The 26,209-nt window shown below is 38.5% G+C and overlaps 1 protein-coding gene across 4 annotated transcripts in view; it reads left to right on the top strand.

Moving 5' to 3' along the window:
- Window positions 1-26,209, top strand: part of ATP8A1 (ATPase phospholipid transporting 8A1) — a 216,983-nt gene that overhangs the window by 17,023 nt on the left and 173,751 nt on the right. For 3 of the 4 annotated variants that reach the window (XM_036905468.2, XM_036905471.2, XM_036905469.2), the window contains exons 2-5: window positions 9,957-10,071; window positions 11,316-11,415; window positions 12,371-12,469; window positions 17,767-17,812. In XM_036905468.2, coding sequence (XP_036761363.2) covers window positions 9,957-10,071; window positions 11,316-11,415; window positions 12,371-12,469; window positions 17,767-17,812 — 360 coding nt within the window. Of the gene's footprint in view, window positions 1-9,956; window positions 10,072-11,315; window positions 11,416-12,370; window positions 12,470-17,766; window positions 17,813-26,209 lie in introns of those variants that run through there. The other variant, XM_057502184.1, reaches the window with a different exon arrangement.

Here is a 26,209-nt window from a genome sequence, read left to right as displayed (position 1 = left end):
TCTAGCAACTCAGCATGCCTGAGATGATTATCTTTCTAGGTTAGTATTCCAAGGCTGGCAGCCAGGGAAATGGAGTGCTTATTATGTGCAAGGCCCAACATGAGGCATGCCATAGATTTTCATGTAATGCAGCCTAAGGACAACATTTCATCCTAATGTTAGGAATACTTTTTTTAGTGTCCACCATTTAGAATTCATAGTATTTCTTTTAGGTCTTGCTGCAATTCAGTAGAGTTCAGGACTTGTGAAGCTGTTTTTCTCTCCCTGTTTCAGACAAATGCTGTTAATATGTTTTCACATTTATTTTTAGATCAGCTCCCACCAAAACACTTAAAGAAAAATATCATTTACCATGAATGGTAAAGAGAGGTCCTGATAGGAGAATATATAGCAGGTACCAGGACAAGGACAAGAATATAAATTTCTTGAAATTGTTGGATGCCTGATAAAAGAGAAATTTTAGTAAACATTTATTGGATGCAAGAGACTTGCCTGAAGTATTATACTTATTAAAGTAACATACTTGATAGGTATCTACAGGTGCCCCCATACCTGTCCTATCCTCAGTACATAAGTTAGATACATCTGTGCATCTATTATGATGATTCTCAGTTGCTATATACCTGAGTATATAGATCATAAGGTTAATATTGGAGTGGTCAAAAGCCCACTATTTATTCAAAATTTTATAGGTGAAAACTTCAAGAAAGAATGGTCAGGGAGGGTACTTTGACATCTAAGTAGCATCTGACAAGGCCATGAGGGTAGGAGAGGGTTGTGGTTGGAAAAACCATTGAGATGGGATAGAGCCAGCAGAGGAGAAATAGAGTCAGAGGAAGAGGTCAGGTCAAACTTTATTGTTGAGTGAATGAATGAATGCATCCATCAGTGTTAAAGCTTTAGAACTAATCTGGACTTTATCCATTTCCAGATATTGTCCTGGCTCAGGGACTTACTGGCTCTCTGACCATGAGCAGTTCTCCATGTGAAAAGTGAAGTTTCCTTATCTTCCTCCTTTATAGAAAAATTCTTTTAAAAATAAAACCCTTTTGTAAGATGAAAAACAACCAGTTTTTTTTTTTAGCAGATCACCAATATCAGAGAAAATGGTTATTCATTGTTGTAACATTTTTGTTACACCTTAGATGGACTTGAGGGTAAGGAGCTAGTATCACAGTTGCAGGAACAAGAAGGTAAAGGAGAGGAAGCTAGAGATGTGGAAAGCCTTTTGACTGTTGTGTAAGTTTCTTAGGGTGGAACCCATAGTTATCCCAGAACATGCTGGACTCAGGGCTTGGTCAGGGCAGCTGTTACCATCAGAGGAGATCTGATCTAGCAAGTAGGTCCTGTTGGGGAAGGTTCCAGACAGCTTGGTGACTTGGAAGGCAGGTGGTTGCACTGTGGTTCCAGGTAACCATGCAGTCATAATTCCAGAGCAGAAATCATCCCAGCTATTTAGTGGTTGGTGGCCTGGTCTAGGCATGTTGTCAGTGCCCGTCTACAATAGGCAGGTTTGGGACAGGACTTGGCTTCCAGCAGAGGACTAACATGCTTCTGCTAAAATTCCATAATACAGAAGCTCTGCAGATACTTCAGGTGGAGTAGTTACCAGAATCAAATGAAAAGCATTACAAAAGGGTCAAGAATGATCCAAGGCAGCTTGGCTAGCAGACAGTAACTTTCAGGATACCACAGAATCAGTCATCTGTGCTCAGTTTTTCCCATGTCCAGACTGCAAATTGTGACTAGCATAGAATGGGCCATGTGCCTGCCCACCTTTAAGTCAAAAAAGGGAATGATATTTTGGTAGACCCATCCCTCAGGCTGCCTACAATTGTGGCAGGGGAGTTCTCCAGAGAAAACCAAAGAACTGTTTTCTGGAGAAGCAGGTGCTGAAATGAGCAGCAGTTGTTCACCGCATAGAACCTGAATCAACACCCGGTACAGGGAAGGAATATTGATGCAACTGAAGATTTCATTTCCTCTCTGGCTGTTGCAGTCATTGTCTAGAAATTTGAGACATACCGCTGAATAGTTTCTATTTAATTGCCTTTTTTTAGGAGTGTTAGATTTCTTCAATGCCATATTTGTAAATATAATATGTAAGTCATAGCCTTTGAAGCACCCAGTTCATTGTTTCTGGAGTGACGGTCTCTTCCTTTCATACCCTCTCTGTCTGAACAGCTGCTGTCAGGCTCACGAACATTTGAAATTGCCACTCTGTTACAGCAATGCAGAACACGGGATTTCAAGTCTCTTTTGTAGCTCTAGTAATTGCTTCTGTATTTCTAATTAAATAAACACTATGTATGTAGTAAGATACCATTAAAAACCACATAAGTAAAATACAAACCTCTAAATTATTTAGGCAGAGATTGCTTTGTTCCAGGAAGTTGAGCCAAAAATAATTACTAGACAAGGACTTTTAATTATTATTATTTTTCTGAGAGGACAAAATAAAAACATATTAAACCTTTGGAAAGGACCATGGGTAATACTCATAATTTCTTACTAAGTAGCACCTAATTCTGATCACACCTAAGTTCTATAGTTGTGCCTCTAAAGTCTCTGGCTAGTTTTCCAGTTAATATTCTTTTATTAGAATCCATGGCTATTGCAAGCATGATTGTTTGATGACCTTATTCCAGGTAAAGAAATATGGGCAATGCTTATGGTCTCTTAATGTCAAATATTGGAGCCATTGAGTAAAAGCATATATTAGACTCTCCTGAATGTATTTAAGAGACAATGTAATAGATACTCTGACTTCAATTATAGCTTTATTTATAATTGCAGTGAAGTTGAGTCGGCAAAAACTGAGTGGTTCTATAACCATATTACCAGGCAACAGAATGATTTTGTATCTTGTTCTCTTCTCCCTCCTACTTACCCACCCCTGCTTTTCTGTTGCATAACCCCCACCCATACAGATGACAATTTGGGGAAAACATGTCCTTATTTAATATTAATTAATAAAATTGTAGGGTAAAATCCATTATTTTACTGTCTAGATTTAGTCACTGGTCACAGCTTTAATTAAATATGTAAAAAAATGTAAATGTTAATATCTACGTTAGTGTCCTTAAAATTTCTGTCTTTTCCCATCACAAGTATTTTGAGGGGGAGATTAACTTTATAATCTCTGTGTATAGGATAGGGTGACATTAACTGTTTGAGCGAACAAATATTGTGCTACATTGATAACATAATTTCATTTAATGCTCATAATAGCTACATTCATGCATGAGGGCACTGGGGCTCAGAACATAAAATAATTTGCCCAGTGTTATGTAGAAGTGTCATATCCAAATCTGAACACAGAGCTGACTACAAAGCCTATTCCTTGGTCCTGCAGCCTGCCTTTCTGATTTCAGTAATGAAAATAATAGCTAGGATTTTTGTATGTGCATAAGGGCAGGCTCTGTCCTGAGCGCCTTACATGCTTATGCATTATCTTATTTGATCCCCACAAAACTTGTGACGGTAGACAGCTAGAGTTAAGTAATTGTCTAAGATAGACATGGCACAAAACTGATGGACCTAAACTGTCTCTCTTACCCCATGGTCTGTGCCTGTAGTCACAATTCTGTACTACCTTCCTTGAGTATACCTTATGTTTTCAGTTTTATCAATTAGCATATTATAAAGAGTAAAGGCATGATATTTAAGGGCACAGTTGTTTGACTATAAAGAGAATTCTATTAAGTGGTTTATCGTTTGTTGTATTTAAAATCCTAAATCTCTTTCGAGGCTTGGGCATTTGCTTGCAGGAGCATCAGACAGTGGGTATGTGTGGCATCATACAGTGGTGGAACCATGAGAGATTTGGAGAGGTTATAAAGGTCAGACCAGCTCCACCTCTCACAAAAATCACGCACACATCTATTTCACCTCTGTCACCACTCTTTCATCTAGGCCCCATCATCTTTTACCTGGATTTTCACAAGAGCCTCAAAATGATGTTCCTGCCTAAAAGTTTTCGGTGAAGAATATAGATTCAGGTGTCTTACTGTTTTTCCCAATCTGGCCCTGCCTCTGTTGTTTGATGCTCTCCTGTTCACTGTTTCTGGTCCTCATGTTCCTGGAAACACCAAGCCTAATTCTGGCCTCCAGGGCTCTGTTCCTGCTCTTCCCCAGTTGGGATTACACTGTCCCTTGTCTTTCCTTATTGAGGTTCCAACTCGGCCTCTTCGGAGAGGTCTTCCTGTACCACTGGGGATAAAGCAGGAACAGCAGGAGTGGTAACAGCGACACCAGTAAGGCCAGCTAACTAAATGCTGGGCAGTGTTAGCTACCATGTTAACTCACCAGGTCCTCATACCCCGCTCTGAGGTTGGCACTATGATCATCTCCATTACACAGATGATGAAACTAAAGCACAACATTCTACCTGTCATTCAGTTAATCATGTGTTGTATTTTCTTCACACTTACCCTGATCTGTAAGTATCTTGCTCTTCTCTAGAAAATACATTTCTGAGAGATGGGACCTTATCTTATTTTCTGCATCTCTTCAGCTTTACAAAAGAAAAAAATGCCTGGCACATGGTAGGTACTTATTTCAACTTATGTTGTAATTCGTTGAATGAATGAATGAACTAATGAACAAAGGGTCTTACTGATTGGGTCATGATGTTTGTGATGAAATGGAAAATTTCAGAGATATGTTCCTATAGTGACTGAAAGGACTAAAAGCTTTTCATTTAAAAAAACACTTCCGTGTTTCTCTTCTCTGTTACTTTATACTATGTGCATATAAACATGTGCCCATGAATCTGAGCAGGAAGACTGTATGTCAACATGGCAGGTAACCCAATCACTGGTCAACAGGCCGGTGCCAGAAAGTTGCTGGCAGCAGATTATAGTCCCTATTTATCTTTTCAGATAAGGAGATTTAACCATGATCACAAAGCACTGTTTGACTTTTGACTGAATTCAGGCGACATTATGTAAGGCAGTTCTGGCTGTGAAACATCTGGCTCAAGTATGTAAAAATTTTTTTTTGTTTAATTTCCCTTTTCTGAGCAGATAGGGTATTGACATTTTTTTTCCTGGTGCCTAGTAGATATTAATTTTACAGAATTTCAGGGCTGGAACAGGACATCAGATTATTATTCTACCCTCCTCATTTTACAAGGAAAGAGACTAACCCCGGGATTAAGTGGTTCACACAGGGTCACATAAATCATCAGTAGAAGAGCCGGAGCTCACCACACACCACAGAGTGGGTTCAGTTATCGAGCATTCTTAGAGGAAGATGAACACTTGCTAACTTCAGGCCTGGCCCATCAGCATCCTACACTTTCTCAATAATTAAAATTATTGATGGAAACTGAGATGGTCACCAGGAGGATGTTCCTTATACACCCTTCTTTGGTAATACAAAGTAATGTCTTCCTGTAGCACATTCAGTGTAGTGTAAAGATATGTGACTCTTGATTTCCCTATATTGAAATTATTGGTCCTTCAGAAGTCCTGAAATAGTGTTTGGTCATTTTATAACTAAGAATGCAGAATTGGGCTTGGTTTGGTGTGTGCTCATAGTAGGTCATTTATCATATAAATACTAAGTAATTGTGCCCTTAATTGAAGTAGTAAACCACAATTCAGAAAACAAAACTGCTTTCCTGCTGGGGGAAATAATAATCAGGGGAGATACTACAAATGCTAAATATGGAATTTTCAAGATACCTGGAATTCTGAATCACTAACTCATTATCCACTCTGTTTGGCCTAAATAAGGAAAAGTCTCCTTTCAGTAAAAGCTAGTCTAGAATAGTTTATTTGGGGAGACTGGCTTGATTCTGGCTGGTTTTAAGACATTACAGACGTTGGCGGGCGCAACACTGAAAGAAGCTGAGGAATTTCAGAAGCCACCAGTGAGCCTTGCTCATTTCTGTTCCTTAAAGTCATGGATGTGTGAATGTGCCTCCCAACAGTTTCCCTGTAGAACTTTTAGTTTAAGAAGAGTTACGATGCTATTAGTGGATGTCCAGTGACTGAGTACGCATGGAGGACGCTGGGGTGAATGTCTAAGTGACACTCCTCGGGAATCCAAAATATGGTGGGGAGTGTGTGTCTGGTGTCACTCTCATCATTAGGTTTGTGTATCTGTACTTGGGGCTCATACTGAGATGCCCCCAAAAACTTGAAAGTGAGGAAACGAGCTTGTCTTCTTACAGTTTTATAAGACTGACACACGAATGAAGCAGTCTCCTGCAAGAGGGGCAGATTTGAGTCTAGGCCTGTAGGGTTTGAAGGTAATCCCACTGGCAGACTGAACGTCAGTCAGAATGGGAGGTAGTCAGGAAGGGGTGAACCGGAGGGGTGGCGTTGGCAGCACTGCTCTCAGCTCTGCAGAAGAGAGAGAAATGTTGGCCACCAGATTTGAAGGATCGTGGCCCCATGGCCAAAGTGTTCCAACAGACTGTGAAGATTTTGGTTCTACGGGCCCCTCTACTGCTGTTGTGGAATTGGGTCCATTAAGCTGTGCTTGCCCAAGGTTGTTAGAGTCATATCATCTAACTACCAGTGGCATAGGTAATTCATCAGATGCTAAGGGAGTCTGGAATGATATGTCCAGACCTAACTTGCCTATTTCTGCAATGTAAGGTAAGAGTCCATTGGAAATTCTAATTGTAACAAGCTCTCAAATTCCAAATTAGTATGAATGCCAGGCTTTTTCCCAGATACCTTCACAGAACATTCCTGAGTATCTCTGAGGTTGGGTGTGTTCACTGACATACTCGCTATACCTGCTCACTGCTAGCTTGTACCACCTGCTAGGAGCAGAGAATCAGATGCAAGCACAAGGTGGTTCCCGCAGCCTCTGGCTGTCAGACATCCCGCAACAGGGCCTCAGGTGCCTGTGGGTGTCTGTTACTGTTGATGGAGGAAGATATGTGGCTGAGCTTTCTGGGGCCCTGAGGAGATGGGGTGGGAGTGGCCACCAGTTCCCCCTGGCTGAGTGCCTGACTCCCTGCTTTCAGGGCAGACGACCTTTCCCCCTTCAGTATCACACCTGCTCAGGGAATCCCACTGCCTGAGCCCCAAGGGTTTTGCTTTGTCAACTCAGCTTCATGTGTACCATCTTTCCATGGCACCTGAATGAAGAAGGCCTACAGAATAAGCAATTTTCTTTGCCTGGAACCACCCAGCCCCTTTACTGACCCTACTCTAGAAAATAAGTCACCAGTTTATCTAGGCTTTTCACCTCATTTTGGTGACTTTTTTTTCAGAGGTCTCTTATTATCAGACCTTGGTTGAGGCTCTGCTAGTTCATTAGGATTGTTTTAACTACTCTGTATTCCCATTTAAGGGAAGGGGTTGATTCTAATCTCTTTGTCCCAGGACAGCCCTGTATTCCATAGAAATTCTTGAATACAAATTAATATGTGTGGATGGCATGTGATGTCCATTTCCACAGACAGCATTTGAGACCCCAGTATAAATGGATATGTCAGGTGAGGAGTAACACCTAAATTCCCAGCTAAGAACATCCAAGGGACAGGCCCTCAGAAGTCCAGTTACAGAACTACAACTGAAGACATTATTTCAGAGCAGAGTGGAGAGCTGGTTTTCCTGAGGCTCTTTGTCTGGTCAAGGTGTCAGGAGCCACTATGGTCTCTGTGCTGTCATTAAGAAAAACCTAATAAAAGATTTTCAAGAATTTTTAAGATTAATGAGCCGCTATTTGATAATCCATGTTTTATTCCATTTGGACTGCTATATGAGAATACCATAGACTGGGGGCTTACGAACAACAGAAATTTATTTCTCACAGTTTTGGAGGCTGGGAAATCAAGATCAAAGCACAGGCAGACTCACTGTCTCATGAGGGCCCACTTCCTGGTTCGCAGACAGATGTTTTCTCACTGTAACCTCACATGATGGACAGGGCTGGGGAGCTCTCTGAAGTCCCTTTTATAAGGGCACTTACCCATGACCCTCATGACCTAATCATCTTCCAAAGACCCCCCCCTTCTAATACCATAACATTGGGGTTTGATTTCAGCATATGAATTTTGGGGAGACATATTCAGTCTATAGCAATCCATATGAAAAATGTTGATTATATAAAACTAGGGGGGCAAGCTTGCATCTAATTTAAAACATGATGTAGTGAAAGATAACTATTAACCATGTGACCCCCGACAAAGCTGCTGTGTCTAAAACTGTAAAATGGATATGACAGTACTTAATTTGGAGCCATGTGACCTCAAGTGATGAGTATAAAATGTGACTCTTTCTCTGTCTCTGTGCTTGGAAAGCTTTCAGTAGCTCCCTGCCAAGCCGAGGATGTGATCCAGACTTCCTCAGGAGCAGGAGAGGCCCTTGGAGCGCTGGTGTGCGTGCTTTCTCAGCACCAGGCCTCCCTGCCTCCCTGTCCTTTGTACGTCAGCACTACCACTCTGGGTGCACGCCCCTGCACACCCTGCGCCGGTCCTCACCCCCGTGGCCCCTAAGTTCGCATGCCTCTCCTGTGTAGAGAGTCCAAATTGTTTTTCTGATCTCATATAGCAACAGGACCCCACAGGCAGGTTTTTCTTGAAGAGTGTTACCAGCACTGGGCTGTCACTAGTGTCTTTATCAGTGAGTGGAGAAGCATTTGCTTGGCCTAAAAATAACGGCCGAATAAGCACTCCTTTATCATCTGGTATTTATTTATTCAGCAAACATTTATTGGGCACCTGCTGTTTGTTGGTACTAGTGTTAGAAAGATGAGTAACATCCCATCCATGGCCCCAGAGAGTTCCTGTTCGAGTGGAGGGAGACTGACTCACAAGCAGGCAGCAATAAAGCCTGTTGGTAAGTGTTTTCTGGGGACGAGGAGGGTACCAAGGGCTCTGGGAACACACAGAAGGTTCACTGCCTTTGCATCCAGAATGCTTCAGAAGACACCCCAGGTCCCATGGAGGAGTTATCTTTGGCTAGGAAGAAAGTAGAAGAAAAATGGGTATTTGAGATAAGGTAATGTTGGCCATGATCCTGTCCAGGAAAGGGGCGAGGGACTAATCTATTCCAGTCTCACTGAATTCTCATGAGAAGATTAAAAAAAGCAGTTAAAATTTTTTTCTGTTCTTTTAGAGCTTATATGTATTTTTTACAAGTGTTACCAACATTGAGTATGTAGTTAGGAAAGGTGTTACCCCACTGAAGTTGCCTGAATCTGTTGTATTGTTACAGTAATTGTGAGACTACTTGAAGTGGTCTTAGGAAATTTAAAATTCATTGTGAACATAAATTTGAATTAGTGGAAAGCTTAAGATGATCACAGTGAGTTAGATAATCATGGTGGTTGCCTACTTAACCTTAATGCTTATCTTTTTTCTGTCTCACCCAAAACAAAACAAAAACAGAAAAGCCTTAAATGTGTGTGCTTTAATTTTTTAAAAATATTTTAAGTTACCAGTCTTGTTAGTCTTATCTAAAGCTGTACATAAACCAGTTTGATTTTCTTTTTTTTTTTACTTGTGGACACATTCTTATATAATGTAAGGAAATAAGTTGGATATTTATGGGGAAAAATTGAAAATTGATATTACTACTTTTGAAATGGGTCAGTTTTTACATGGCTGTTAAATGCTGCCCTTTAAATTTAATAGAAATACTAGACGTAGGGATTTTCCTTTTCATTATAAGAGAAACAACCAGTAAGAGAGGAAGCATGTAGCTTTTAATAAATTTTAGATTCTAGAATATATAGTTATGAAATGTGTTTTTGGTTTGGATAATAAAACAAAACATTTTTTTTTTCTTTTTGAAGAAGAGTAAAAGTTTTATTTAAAGTTACTTTAAGAAAGAAAAAGTACATCTCAGCAAGGAGAGACGCCCTGAAAGTTTGGAGAAAGTTTAAGATGGAAAGGTTACACACTTAGAAAGTGTGGGTGACCTCAGAGATGGGAACACCTAAAACAAAACATTTTTGGCCAAGTAAGAAGACTTTCTCTCTTTAAGGTTATGAGAAGACGGATGATGTCTCAGAAAAGACTTCACTGGCTGACCAGGAGGAAGTGCGAACTATATTCATCAACCAGCCCCAGCTGACAAAATTCTGCAATAACCATGTGAGGTAGGACCTACCAAAGACAGATGTGGGACCAGCTGTCACAGCAGCACCCTGCTCAGACCAAGACAAAAATACTCGCAAAAAGCTTTCAGTTAAATCGCTTAATTATTGAGACCTAACTGGAGACAGTGTAAATCAGCTGTTTCTCCATCTTCTAGCCAGTAAAGAGCTGTTACTAAGAATCTGGAAGCAGGAAGGAGCAGAAAGGATAAGCAGCCATACTTTACCAATTCTACATCTAGTGTCTGAATAATGAATGCTGGTCATGGTTAAATGTCTTTGTCTTAATCCTGTTAATAGAACAATGAATTATTGTTTTGGGTTAACACATTTTAACATTTAAAGAGGTCTTTGTAATTTTTCACCAAGAACTCCTTTGTCTTAAATAGTCTTTACATATTGGCTTTTGAGAGTTCCACCATGTAGTATGATGTTGAAGAATGCAGGGCTGTGAAAATTACTTCAACTATTTTATTTTCCTTCCAACAATAATACAAAAGTACCCCTGTTACAAGCACTGTTCACTGAAGTAGCTCAGGAGCCAAGTGAACACCACCATACTAGCCCAGCGTTTCTCCACTGCAAAATTCCTAGAGTTGAGAAATGCTCATTTAAAGTTAGTATTTACAACTTCAAATTCTAGAGTAACTTCTCGGTTTGTGGAGTGTGGCATGTGCCCCTTCATCTCTTTTCTATATAATTAACAAGAGGATGATTGGATGTTTCCAAGACCTCAATGATGACATCTTACTGATGTGGAAATAGCTGGTGTGTTTCTGTGTAGTCCTAGCCACATTCCTAGAAGGACTGGGAAGAAAATGCAAACAGAACCCCAGAAAACTCCCATTTTTCTGAAATCATCCAGGGAAGGCATCTCTATTTAAAGTTTCTAATCTTTCTTACATTGCTGATTTTTTGTGGCAAGATTTTATTTTCTATTAACAAATCATTTACTATTTTTAATTAAACTTGCTCTTTTTTGTAATCTACTCCTAGTAATGTTAATGGACCAAAAAGAACAAAAGATGTTATGCAGAAAATTAAACTCTTAGTATTGTTTTACTCAGACAGTTCCTTTTACTCTTTTTCATTTAGGTTAATGACCATTTGCAGTTTTCTCATAGTTTAAAACAGAGGGCAAATATTCATCATCTAATTTTTTATATGGTAGTAATAGAATTTTATAAATGCATGTGCTGATTGTGGAGTAATTAAGTTTTATGCTACTTTTCATTTTTGTTTTCTAGCACGGCAAAATACAACATAATCACATTCCTTCCAAGATTTCTCTACTCTCAGTTCAGAAGAGCTGCTAATTCATTTTTTCTCTTCATTGCACTGCTTCAGGTAAAGTCATATCATAAAATCTTAGGTCAAAGTCAGATGTTCAGATATTAGTAAATGTTTTTGTTATGCCCAGGACCAGTCTCCCAAAGCTTATCTAAACACAGATATAAGCTGGTTTGGGTGGACCTTTCTGACTCCTGCTACAAGACAGAATTCTACTACCTCTTCAAGCCTTTTGATTCATTTTCATCTTAAACACCCTTTAAATTTGATGTGGCAGGGACTGTTCATTTTGGATGGTGAAGAGGAATGGGACTTTTTCTTAAAATACTTATTTTAGTAACACTGTCAAATCTGAACCTTAGAATACAAGAATTACCATTTTAAAACTTGTTTCTTTTTGTATTTGAGTTAGTTGTTTTTTACAAAAGTGTTTCACTTTGAGAAAAAGTAGCTTATATTTGTTGTAAAAAGAATTAGAAAACACAGCACAGCATAAAGAAAAAATTTTTAAACTCTTATTATTCTACCACCCAGAGGCAACTACTCTCTTAAAACTTGGGAGTATATCCTATATCCTTCTGATCTTTTTTTTTTCCTTTTTCTCCCAAGTATTGTTTATTGATTTTGTTTACAAAAAGAGGATCATAGAGTATACCTGTTGTATAGACTGCTTTATCCATACAATAATGTGTGGATGTTTTCCCATGTGATTCATTGTGTTTGTAAAATATCATTTTTAATGGTTGTTGATATTTTAGTATATGAATATTCTGTATGTTTTAACCAATCCCCCTTTGTAGGAGTTAGTCCTACATACAACTGCCTGCCCTGAAGCTGATAAACATGATCTGCCTTGCTAATAGGAGCAAATTGCCTCACCCACTGTCAGTCTGCCAAGATACTAAAATCAGTGAGGCATATTTTAAGAGGCACTCTTACCTTTGTTGTTTTTATATATATTATAAACTTGCTGGTTCTCACTGGATTTCTCTTTTTCCCCCCCTTCAAATAGCAAATACCTGATGTGTCACCAACAGGTCGTTATACAACACTGGTCCCTCTCTTATTTATTTTAGCTGTGGCAGCTATCAAAGAGATCATAGAAGATATTGTAAGTATTTAATTTTTTCATAAACAAGTTGTTTATGGCTGTTATTTTTATATACATATTGTAATTTAGTTTCATCTTTTGTTGTTTTATTCTTGGCCCAAACTGTTTAAATGCCTGTTTAACTTAAGACTAAGTAGAATAGACTCCCACCCTTGGCATTAATTCTTGTCAGTTTCTGTAGGATTAATATCATAGAAAGCTTGTTATAGTGTTTTCCTATCTTTGTAGTTTAGTAATGAAGAGAAATTAACTTGAATGTAATAACTGACTGAGGAAGCTGTATTTCAACATTAGTTTCAGTTATGCCCCATTTGCAAATGAAACATTATTCAAGTTAAACATAGTAATTTCCAAATTATCTACACATAAATGATTTTTTGGTATTTTTTATTTTTAAAATTATATACCATTGTTTACACCTTACTAAATACCTTTGCTTCCTTTTCATTTAATTTTAGTAGTCGTAAGTTTCCTTTTATTATATTAAAATAAGGTGACACAAATTTGCTATTTTTATTATTCTGTAGCAGTAAAGAAAAGGGAGTTAGTTCCCCTTTATAAAATAAGTTCCCCCAAATAAATTCAGGTTTTTCTCTTTCTCTATTTTATTATATTTTAACTACCTTAGTTGAGGAAACTAGTATTTTTTTTCCGTGCACTTTAAATACTTTACCTATTTGAAGTGACCTTCTGTCAAGTGTTAGGAAAGTCAAATAAGTGAGGAAAGACTGAGACATTTTTAAGAAAGCTACAATTTAAAGTATAAACATTGATGTTATTTCTGTAGAGAATCAAATTGGAATCTCATTAAGGACACATGAGCCTCAGCATCACTAGACCCATTATAAGTAGGTCAACTGACCATGCAGATCATCAGTGTCAGAGATATCTAAGTGTCTAAGAGTACAAATAGAAGCTGTGTGTGTGTGTGTGTGTGTGTGAGAGAGAGAGAGAAAGAGAGAAACATGATAGTCCTCTGGATGGGAAATGACATGCCTGATGGGGACCACTAGCTGAAAATTTAAGGGACTCTCTTCTTATTCCTGTACTGTTCCACGCAGACCTGTTACATCTTTTAATTGTACTTGGATTTGGCAGTCCATAAGGAATGGTCTTTACTGTAACCTTTTCTTTGCCTTTGTGTAACCTAATTTTCACTGAGCATCTGTTATTTACTAGGCACTTTGGTATTGTTTTTGCAAATGGTTTTCTAATTCAATTCCTTCAGTAACTTTGAAAGATAGATATTAATCCCATTTTAAAGGTAAAGAAGTTGAGGTTTAGAAAGATCATGTAACTGGTCTAAGAAATCAGTGGAATCAGAACCCTATCCCATCCAGTGCCCTTACTCTGTATTATGGTGGCAAGTCATCAACAATAATATTAATTTTATTGAGCTTCTGGATCAGTGTACTTGCTCTATGCCCTTTACATTTATTGAATCTTACAAAACCCCTTAAAGGATTATTGCTATTACCCCCAATTTATGGATGAGGGAGAGAGGCACAGAGTGGTAAGATAACTTTCCTAAGGTCACACAGCTAATAACTGGGGCTGTCAGAACAAGGCAGTTTGGCTCCAGAGCCCCACCTTATAATCACTGCTCTAAGCGGCCTCTCCTATCTTTTCTTTTACTTTTCCCTAGCAAAACTTTAAGCAGTCTCACTATGGTTTCTAGTACCTCTCTCTATGAAAATAAATAGTAAACAAAATGGTATCCCAAAGTTCGTTTTTTAAAAGAACTTTTATTGGCAGGATGTAATAATTGGATAGTATAGGAAAGAAGCTAAATCAGGCAGTTCTGGAAAGATGTAATAATAATAAAAGGGCAATAATAGTATCATTTGAAGTAGTTTTCCAATAAAATCAGTGTTAAAAATTTGAATACAAATTGTCTGTAAGAATGATTTAACAAATTTTTATCGATGTATAAGGTGATAGAAAGTTTGAAATATTACTCCTTAGAAAAAAGGAAAAAATCAAACAGCTTAGATAGTCAAAGAATGTCTTTATCAGTAATTATAATGAAAACATCTATTCATTCAACAAAAATATGTGAAGCAATACTTAAGTGTCATTAGGATATGTGGCAGGATGTGATCAACTTTTGCTGCAGTGAGAACCCTGTCCCAAATGTCACTGCCTTAAACCTAAGTTTATTTTTCACATACTCAAAGACCCTGCAGGTTTTTGTCTAGGAGGAAGGGAAGGCTTGAAGACAACATTTTTCATGTATTCACTTAGGGTTGCAGCTGAATGAGGGCTCTGCTCTGTGAAATATTGGGGTCACCAGAGCATAGGAAAAAAGAAAAGAGAGGTCTCACTACTTCTATGTTTTGGCCCAGAAATGGTGCACATCATGTTTGCTTACAGCCCAATATTAGAACTAGTGAATTACAACAGGGAGATTCATGGAAATAGAGGAGATATTGGTGGAGACTAGTAATATCTACCACTCTTACAGCAGTGAATAAAACAGCCTACATTCTAGTAAACCTTCCCTTGTAGTCTAATAAACATTTACAATAAAAACCAGTAAGAATTACCTCTATGTGAGCTACCTAAGACTTAGCCACCCCAGTGCATTTTAACCCTTGATGCTTTGGACAGCTTAATCCTATTTTTGTATGTAAGTAGCAAATGACATACATACTTACTTGAAAATACTCTAAAATTGATGGGGAACTCGTACTTTAAAAAACTGCATCACGTCAACTGACAATTCTTATGGTAAGGGTTAATTGTGGTTGTTAAATGGATAATATTCACCACTAACAACATGCCTTCTTTGCTATATGCTTGTTAACTTAAACATTGATAAACTTTATTCATTACAAAACAAATGCTTATTAAGGACCTATAATGTTCAGGGACTGAATACTGGGAATATGCTACCAAGTAAAAGTAGCCGTGATGGGGCTTGTCCAGTAGAGGAGATTGACATTAATCAAATAACCACCCCAATCATTACAAGAATTAAATAATTGAGACTGCCAGAGGGAGATGTCAGGGAACCAACTGGGTATACCTGTCTGGAGCTCAGCTGAGAATCTTGGCTGGTATATGTTTATGTATCAGTTATAACTGAAACTGCAGGTATGAGTGAACTAGGAAGAGACTGTAGAGTGAAAAGCAAAGAGGGGACAGAAGTAAGCCTTGAGGAATTCCATCGCTGAATAACAAGAAGACAAAGAGAGCCAAGGTGTACCTGGGCAATGATGTGGTAAAAAATGTGCAGGGAGGGAAGGGCTCCCAGAAGAAGGGAATATCAACATTGCATACTTAAGTATCTTAAAGTTCATGGCACTATTTATACACACACTTTATTGGTGCACTTTCAATCAAATATTGATAATATTAAATAATTCACAAACTCTTGGTGATATTAAATTAATTCTAATTAGAGGACATTGAAGGTGTTTGAACTCAGAATAACTATTTTTTCTGAGATGTTAGTTTTAGAAGGAATAATCTCTTTAGGATATAGATACTTTCTCTTTGTAGTCATAAGATTAGAATCTGCCTGTCTGTAGGTCCTTATGTATATTCAACACACTTGTTTTGACAAGTAACCTAATTTATTCTGTGATGGGAAGGTTAAGGAAAGAGGTGCTCCTGCACAAGAATTCTCTGTAGATGGAAAGTATTGTTCAGTATCTCCTTAGGTTTCACTAAGATTAAATTTCTTGTTTAAGTGGAACATTTCATTAATTAGCTTTTGTTTTTCTCCTTCAGTTGGAAGTCTAGCCATTGTCAATCATTGATGTGCAGTGTTTTAGAAATATTTGCACCTCCTTCAAATACCTAAATTTGCCTTGGACCAAAATTTATCTTGGGTTCCTTTCTAATTTTCTTAAGATCTTTAGTAAGAAAGAAAAGAAGAGTAAGTATTTTAAAGGTTGTGTCAATTACAGAATATTCTCTACAGACACTACAAATTTAATAGAACTTTAAAATTCATATAAGAACATTTGTTGGTCAATCAAATGCTTACTTTTAGAAAGCAATAGTTTGCCTCCAAAAGTCTATATTATGACATTTTTATTAGTGAGTGTTTTATTCTGGACAGGAATTGTAGTATGTTCCTGCGTATGGACATGGCAGAGAATCATTTTCAACAAGCCTTCCACAGAGGCATTTCAAATACTGTTTGAATTTTGTGCAGCTCAGTGGCTGTGTTTGAACTGAGTCCTCACTGCCGGCTGTTATGCCACTCCTGAGTGTTGCTGTCTTGGAGGAGTGCTTATCCACAATTGTAGGCTTTTCTTTTGGAGAATGTGTTCATATGTGCTCTGCGATTCTAAAAACTATGTTTCTTCTCAAGTGGAAAACTTAGGAACTCATTTATTTTACATTCTTCCAACCCCCCTAACAGTCAGGTATGTGCAGCTAAATCTGATCTTGGGCCTTATATAAGAAAGTTTGAGCTCAGAATTAATTACACTCCACACTTTTCTGCAGTGTCAGAGGAGGCTGATGTGTCAGACTTGATGCTGGAAGTTCAGCCAGAAACCATGGAAAACCTCGCTGGCCACTCATATTCTCACCTTTCCTCTGACCTTCTGTTTCTCTCACTGCTATAAAACCCTGGCTTATATGACCCCCCAAATTCACCCACCTAGACTTAGACTAAGTCACCTGTTCACCATTTAGTTGTTTTGGTACCTTTAGGAGGAAGAAGAAAAGGATCATATAATTCAGTGGCTTTCCTTGGTGGGGAAAGAGGGTCAGCAGGGGGCAGGTAGGGGATAGAAGAGGCTTCATGCAAAGGGTACATGTACTTGGTTCTAGTCACTGACAGACATCAATGTATCATTAAATTATAGAGGATCTACTCAGATAATGAATTTCATAAGAAGCTGAAAATATTTCAGTACCATTATTAAATGGTAGCTATTATAGATAATTCCCAGTGGTAATCTTTTTTAAATGAGTTATTTAAGCAAAAGACTAAAACAGCCTTTCAGTTCAAACTTTTCTTGTATGTTAAAATTTTAATCTTACCTGTACAATACAGTTCAATCATAAATATATAAGGTCCCCCTGAGGACCACGCACCTGTGCTCCCAGAAGAGGAGTATATCAAGATGCTGTGGGTTGCACTTACCATTTAAAAATCCCTGTATACCCTATGATTCTTTCCATCACCATAGCCCCAGATGCTTATAGAATTGATATGGGCATGGAAGGATGAAGTCTTGAGAAACATAAGTTAAAAGAAATCCTTCTTCTGTTGTGTTTGGTTTATTAACCTCATCCACTTTTTCATGGTTTTTCTTTTTGCTTTTAAACTTTAGAAACGACATAAAGCTGATAATGCAGTGAACAAGAAACAGACACAAGGTAGGAATTTTACATTTTATTTCTTGTATCTGTCAAATAGACCCCTAGTAATTTATACAAACCACTTCAATTAAATGTAATTCAATTGTGAATACTGTGCATCTTTTAAGTATTTGTTCCAGGGTGGGTTCTTACTTTGTAGCCATTTATTAGCATGACACTTAAATTCGCATTGGAGTGATTTAACAGTGGTAACACTTTGGAAAGGAACATTTTTACTATATGTAAGCACCTCATAGCAATGTGCTCCCAAGTACTGTCAATAAAATCTTCAGTTCTTTTGACAGTGTTAAGTGCTGCAAAATGTCTGTGTTTTGTTTGTGATCTATAGATGTTACTCTAGATCACATTTACAGAAAAATAATCTGATGTGATGTTACTTGGATAAAAGGCATATTGGAAGCACTTTGAGTTATACTGTACATGCAGATGGTATATATCCTCCAGAAATAAATACAGCAATTAAAATCAGGCTAGCTTCTAGGAAGTTCATGGCATTCCAACACAGCTCTTTTGTCATGGGTCTTATATTGAGGTAGCCCAAAACAAAACTACCTTTAACACAAGCCAATAGACCATTATGCTTTCAGATGAAATATACATATACACCCAGGAACATGTGAAATAGAGATGCTATCCCACCCCTGAGCCCACCCCATCTGAGGATCTTCTCTCTCCCTGAAGTTCCCTGGCATAACAAGGATCAGCCATGTCTGCCAAAATTAGCTGGGATTAAAAACAGTATTTTTATACTGCTGTGATTCTTATGGGACCCTGTCAAAATGCCCTGCATCTCCTCCTCCAAAGTGATTATCTGCTGATATTTTGTTCCATTTGAGGAAGGTAATTTGTTAAAGTATCATCTAATAAATTCACAAAATATTTGCTGAGATTATATTACCTATTACGTGACAGGTAAAAAAGTATAAGATGAGAACTGTATAAAGCACAGGTAAGAAATTATCTTGTGTAGAAAATGAAGGGTTTAGATTGTGTGATCTCAATGTCTCTAGATTTTTGTGCAAGTAGTGGTTCCTATATCAAATGCTATGTGGATTTTAAAGAAGGAGAGAAAATTGTGCTATCTAACTTGAGCTAGATCTTGAATTTTGGGAAAACTTTGTGTGGGCAGAGGTGTCTGAGAAGGATTTTACATGTGGGTTGAGTGAGAAAAGGGGAAAGAGAGTTTATCTTGAACAGAGATGAAGAAGGCTATTGGCCGCTTTGTTTGAACCATTATCAGAGCACCAGATGAAGTAAGGGGATTCACATCAAAGGGAAACAAAGGCATGATTAAAACAGTCAAATTGTATAGGACCCTGAATGCCAAACCAAAGACATTCCAACTTTCTCTGAGTATACTCAGTCACTGTTGAAGCTCTACGAGCCAAAAAGAGACAGGATGGATGTGTAGATTAAAGATGGAGAGCAGGATGAAATGGAATAGGCACTGTTAGAAGCCTAGGAACAAAGCTACTCTGGACTTGGGGTGGAAAAGGACAACTATAGAAAGTAAAAGGGAAAAAACCCAGATGTTTCAATATTGGTATTTTTGGCAATATGCAGTTTTTGCATTTGTTGCTGTGTTGCTCAGAATATTCAGTAACAGCTTTTGTACCAAAATATGTAACTATTTTTCCAATACATAATGTATCCTGTAGCAGCATGTCCCTATCTTCAGAGACTAGCAGTTATTTATTTTCAGGCCTTGGTTCAAGAAGTCAACATTGCATGACGGAAGAGTAACCATAATAGCTACAATGATTTCAGGCCCCCATATCTTGTACTGATGGCTTCTCCAATTTTCCAAGTACTTACCTACTTCCAAAAATACTTTGTGTACTATTGAAAGAAAATATTCTTTATCATTTCTTGGTTCATCAGTTCATCCTGGATTAACAGGATTAGCTTTATGGCTAAAAATGAAGAATAGGCAAGTGAGAGGCAAGTCGTGTGTGTGTGTGTGTGTGTGTGTGTGTATGTATAAAACTCATGTCAGAAATAAAATATTAGGGCTTTACATCTATAAAAGCCATTTCAAGACAGCAAATACTTGGAAATCCCATATCCAAGAAATTATGGCTTTTAGTTTGATTCTTGAAATTGTTTTCTATGAGAACAGTATCTTTCTATTCTTTGACTAGTTTCAGTACTTGTCGTCTTTTTGGTTTTGTAGTTGATAGCAGATAACAGAAATGTTTGAGTAGGATACTGAGTAGCTATGAGGTAACTCAAATTGCTTAATAGGAAAGCCATCCGTTCTTAGAACAGAATGAAGTTCAGTGTGCTTTTGTGAGTTGAGGCAGGAATTGGTGTAGGAGTGGGAAGGGAGATACTTTTGACAGATAACTAATTTTTTAAAGACATTTGAAGTATTTAACTTAAATTTTCATTTTCTAAATGTTTACTGGGACCATGTAATATGTAAGAGAATACCTTGCCCCTCAGATTCAAGTATTAATTTTTCTGTAATCTTAGAGAAATGAGTATTTTCTCTCCTTATTTTGCATTGAGTCACCAGAGTGATTTTTTTCCTCTGTCACTCCTTAGTGACCTCATAACTATAAATCCATCATTGCATTTATGGTGCAGTCATTTAACTGTAGACTAGTACTGCCTGATGCCTCATTTTCACCAAGTAGTGAACCCAATCAGGGGTTAAATGATGGGTTTTGGACCACACTTAGGATTTTTATAAAATTTACATTTTGAGCCTATCATCAGCACTTTTGGAAACAAGCCATTTCTTATCCTGGAGATCTGTAAATTGGTTAGGTATATGGTTCAGTGAGCTGGCAAATGCAGAATTGTGTCTTGTTCTCTGAGGACCTAGTTGTTGAGGGAGAGCAGAGTAAACTGATGATGCTTCAATGTCTAGGGAGTATGAGTGAGTCTGGATGAGTTTGTGGTCTGCTTATCCCAGTGAACTCTGACTGCTGCTCTGCTCCTGTCTTTCTGTTGTGCAAAGGTGTGTATGCACAGATAGGAACAATGCAGAGGGCTGGTCAGCCCTCTTACTTATCTTTGTGTTCTGCATAGCTCCTAGCCTATATGACCATCCTTAGCAGATGCTCTGTATGAGTGAATGAACCACTTTCTGTATAGATACTTGAGTATAGATAAGAAGAGACTAGAAATGAAAGTAGCTTTCTTGAAAATTCGTTATCTAGGATGCAAGCGATATTTTCAAAACACAGTGTCTCAGACTTTTATGGGCACTGATAAAATACTAAAGTGATAGACGTTCTTACCACCTCTTCACTTTCTCTGTTGAAGTCATTATGTCATCATTTTATTCTGCTTTGCTTTCTGTGTCCACTTATCACTTTCATTACCCAAACCCCCAGAGCACTGCCATATTCAAAATGCACTGATTTTCCTTGCATCTAAACTTACCTTCATTTTCTCTGATTTCTCCCTCAATATTTGAACTCACAATATTGGATGTACCCTCTTCCATGTGTCTACATTATTTTCCCTACACTGGGTTGTTTTGCCAAATTTAGCTGTGCAAAAATTTATAAAATATCAATTTGTAATTATCATTATGAGATTTGAATTGAAGCCAATCCCCATAGGAATTTATTGGGTGGTTAAGCTAGTTCTCTCTTTTCCCCCATTCCCCCTCCACCTCCAGCTAGTTCTCCTTTTAAATTGTAAACATTTGCTTTTATTTTTTATGAAATGCTATTATGGCTTGCTTGACAGTATTTCAAGTGGAGTGACAGTCTCACATGAAGGTCTGGGAAAGGATGGGATTCGAGTGCAAACCAAGAAAGATATTCAAGATCTTAAAAATTACAATTAAAAAATGCCTCCTAATGGGATAGATTTGCTTTTTTAAAATCCCAGGTTTGTATATGGTCCCTGCAGGATGGTATGTACCCGTCCTGCAGGTACGACTATATGGGAGGCACCTGTGCCATCCAGCAGCCCAGTGACAACCTGATTTGATACTGTAGTTGAAAGAAGGGCCACCATTGCTGCAGTTAGATTGTTTAATAACTTGTTTTATTGTACAGCAGAGGATTAGATTAGAATGTCTTTATTTGATAAAGGAGTTCTTCTCTGTTTTAAATTAATTTAGAAAGAACAACATGAAATTCTTTTAAACTAGGCACACACATAGCTAAAAATAGTAATCTCTTCCCCACCTACACCTTCCTTCCCAGGAGCGACATCAGCCTTTTCACAAGTGAAATTGAGTGGGTGGTGGCTGATAGCCAAGAACAAGCCTGCTTCCCTGCAAGGCACAGAGTTGCTTCTCTTCCACTGGAAACCATTTCACCGTAAAGTCATTTGTGGAAAAGGTGTTGAGTTGGTGTGGCTTGAATATGTTTTAAGTTGTTAAGCCTAAAATTAACAGGGCTGACTCCATCTGGTTGAGTTCATTCCTTTCTAAGGGACTTAAAATAGCTTAAGTTTCCCAGCTTATTGAAGAAGTCAGGGTGCTGCCTCTCTGTCTCCCTGGAGGTGTCCCCACATCTGACCTACCCAGTAGGCCTGAACATATGTACTGCCACGTATACACTGACTTACCTATACTCTGCTACATGTACACTGACTTCCTATTACAATTCTTGGAAAGTGTTCCATGATCTTAAAGTTTCTATGATCTTAAAATTTGGACTTCAAAATTGAGCTCATATATGGCTTATGTAAAGTATTCAGACCCTGTAAGATTGTTAATATTTTCAAATTATTGCAAAGATTTTAGGGTTATATAACAAACTGATTAGATATTTTCAGCAATAGCTCTGGATGGAGAAGAGGTGTTTATTTGTGGGGAAATACAACCCCAGATTGTCTTTCATTTGTCCTATAAATAAAAATTGCACACTGAGAAGCAAAACCTCCTGAGGAAATTTAGGGACATAAAGGAAGAGAGGAAAAACAGGTGTGACTCAAAGTTAGAACATTTGTTATTTCACATCAGTAAGTCTTTATTGAACATCTCCCATGTGTAAGACCCTGTGCAATCAAGGCAGAAAGAAACCAGTCTTCATTTTGCTGTACAGGAAATTATCATCTGGTAAGGAAGATAAGATGCTCGCTAATAATGTAAGATAGGAAAACTAATAAAGGCTGAATGAAAGAGGTGGGAATTCAGAAATGTCATCTGAGTTATGTGAAGGGCAAGTGGACTTGAGTAAGCAGAGCTATCATCAGTATGGTAGCACTGGGTGATCCAGAAAGAAATGGGAAGGCTGAGATATATTCTGGAAATAGCCAATAGTCTATTTTGGCTACAGCATAGGATACATGTCAGAGAGCAGTGGGGGCAAGGATGGGAAAGGCAAGTCAGACTCCTATTTTGGAGGCATATGAACACCAGGGTGAAGGACTTGGAGAGAATTACTGCAGGGTGTGGCCGGGTTCCTGGTTGTACTTTTGAAAGAAGAGTTTGACAGCTGTATGGGGATGGGGCAGGATGAGGCACAGAGAGAGAGACTGACTTGATTAATTAGGGAGGGAGACTAAGAGAAGGCAAAGGAAAATACACAGTGGAGAGATACAACAGGACTTGGCAACAGAGGGGAAATGCTGTCAAATGCCAACAGCTGATGAATAAAAGAGGACCAGTACTTCAACACCCACTACATCCAGCATTTGAGAAGTCACACTTCTCAACCTGGAGTGGAGAGTGGCTATGGAGCTATGAGGACTAAAACCTGATTTCAAGGAATGGTGGAATGATGGATTGGGGAGGCAGTGGGTGGAAAATTTTCTTTCAAGGAATTTTTCAGTTAAGCCAAAAGCAAATAATTCATAACTCTGTAAGCAAGATTGAGGGAAAACATTTTGAGAAAAAGGGATTGCCTGACCTTTGTACACTGACCATATCATCTCACCCATACTTTTTTTTTTTTTAATACTGGTTCTCCCACAGCATCTTGGGACTCACCCCTAGAGCTTCTGGAGACCTTGCATGAGGCCTCAGAATCTCATTGTCAAGAATTCTTAAAAGTTTTACGAGTTGATAGACATTATATCAACTATTTGAAAATGTATGTATAGAATATGGACAAGAGCAGAATTTAGGAAGTTCCCTTTGTCTCTTCAGCGGGTAGATGCCAAGCAGGCTGTTGTTTAATTTGACCTTTAGACAAGTTCATGCAGGAGACTTTTGTGTAATGTCAGTTTGTGCTATAAAGAGGTTTTTGCCTTAAAATTGTCTCTCAAAGTAAGGGTCTGCATAGTGAATTGAATTGATGCTTTAATACGGGTATGCTTGTCTTCCTTCTTTGCCCCAGTTCAACTCTGTAGTCTTAGCGGCACTCTTACCTTCTCGATGCACTAAAGTTCCTCTTCTCTGCTTATTCCCAGATGGGAATTGGAGCATACTGCCTTTGCTGTGGTTTCTCTGTCCTCTGTGACATTGGTAGTACCCTGTATCCTTTTGGGTAACTTGCTTCTGTGACACACTTCAAGAAGAGGCTTGATTGCTCAGGAATTGCACCCAGTGACTGGGTAATGGCCCCAGTGGCAGACCATTTGGGGGATGACAGCTTCTCTCAGAGAAGCGAGCCTTAGACCTCTGTGAGCATCTGTACACATACAGCATTTGATGGAGGCCAGGCAGCCTGCCTGTCTCTCCAGGGCCCTTGACTAGGGAATCCCCAAGAGATGCTGGCAGACTGCTTTCATTTCAGAAAACCCATTACAACAAAGCTGTTCTGTGGTCTCCTGCTAAGTAAAAACAGGCTACATTTGAGGTATTTGTTTGAAGTCTGAGCTCTCCCATGCTTACTCTCTGACTAATTGGCCTGTGCGGGGACTACAGCAGGTATGTTTGGCTGGAACTGAGGCAAGGTGAAGGAGTTTCGCTTTTAAAAGGAGGAGCTGTTAAAGCACCGTAAGACAGGCCGTCCTCCTAACTCCGTTATTGCTTGCCCTCGGTCCCCTTCGCTGGGCATCACTAACCTTCTCCTCTATGCCTCACCTTCTCAAGCTCTTACGCTCTAGAGGTTAAAAGGTGTATGTCTGGCCCATGCGAGCCAAATGCTCAGCAAAGGACCTAGCATCGTTTCTTGCTTCCTGCAAACCTGGTTGGAGCTGGGTCAGAGATCAGTGATTAAAAATAACTAGTTTGCTAGTCACCAGCATAGTACATGCGATGCTGTTTCTTTTACTTGTGCTATGGTTGGACGTTTAGGAACTATGTCTGAAGTAAAGACAACAATGAATTGTATCATTGACTTACTCTTGACCAGTATGCAAGCCTTTGTACAGAAACCTTTTTAGTGTTTGTGAGCTGATTTTTAATTTCACCAGAATTCTGTATTGTTCTCTAAAGCCTATGATTAATCTAGCCTCCAGTTTGAAGAAGCTATGCCCTTCCAGTCTTTATTTCTGCGTTCCAGTTTTGTATTTCAAGAACAAAGCAAATGGGGATTAGAAAGGGTAGAAACATAATCCTCAGTTCTAACAAGCCTCCAGGTGACACCACCCATTGAGTAAGCCTGTACTACGTGCAAAGAAATGTTACTCTGCATAGTTAGACTTATAACTCAGTGCAGAGAGACATAAAGGTAATTTATACTTTGATTAATCCAGGCCACTGTAGCCTTCAGAATAAATACCAGATACCATCAGAATGTCAACATTCAAATGATTGATAATTTGTGCTTATCTAGGTTTATAGTCAGTGGAACTTCATGCATTGCCAGTAAGCATAGATCGTAGTAGAAGAGCTCTGGTGTGGCTGATAAAGTACAAATACCCTAGAGTCAGCAAATCTCTTTTGGGATCTCTCCTGTAGAATATAATCTTGTAAATATATTTCAGTGTTGTTTGAGGTGGTAGAAAAAAAATGCAAATCAGAATTTCCATCAAGAGGAGGAGAGTGGTATACATTATGATATAACTGTTGTATAAAACAGAGTTGTTTTACAGCTGGATGGGAATGGCTCTGTGCTTCTCTCTGGGACACCTAGAAGTGTGCTGCTGAATCCTGGCCTAGAGAGGAACAGAATGGACTAACTGGTTATTTATAATGTGCTGTATAAGGTTTGAAACTCCCCTGAAGGCACCCAAGACCAGCTCCTCTACCTTATTTAAGGATATATATATATAGTTAGATGGCTTTCCTGGTTTAACTGTTACAGTCTGACTTGACTAATTAACTATGGGGCATAAAAGACCCCCTGGAAACTTTTCCCCAGGCTTCCCTGAAATTAATGTTTATCAGTCTCATTCAAAATCCATGTCCTAGACAAATAAGAAGGGACCCTGAGGTTTCTCAGGCCCCTCATACTTGCCTGGGCTTTCATTTTCTTACTGTATGTATCCTCTACTTTAATTAAAGCTTTTTGTGAATACATCCTGTGTCCTTCAGTTATCTGATCCATTGTAATGGATGCATCCATACAGTGGGTTATTCTGCAAAAATGGGTT

The sequence above is a fragment of the Manis pentadactyla genome, chromosome 5 (assembly GCF_030020395.1).
Source record: "Manis pentadactyla isolate mManPen7 chromosome 5, mManPen7.hap1, whole genome shotgun sequence".
NCBI classification, from domain to species: domain Eukaryota; kingdom Metazoa; phylum Chordata; class Mammalia; order Pholidota; family Manidae; genus Manis; species Manis pentadactyla.
This window is presented reverse-complemented; position numbering and strand designations above follow the sequence as displayed.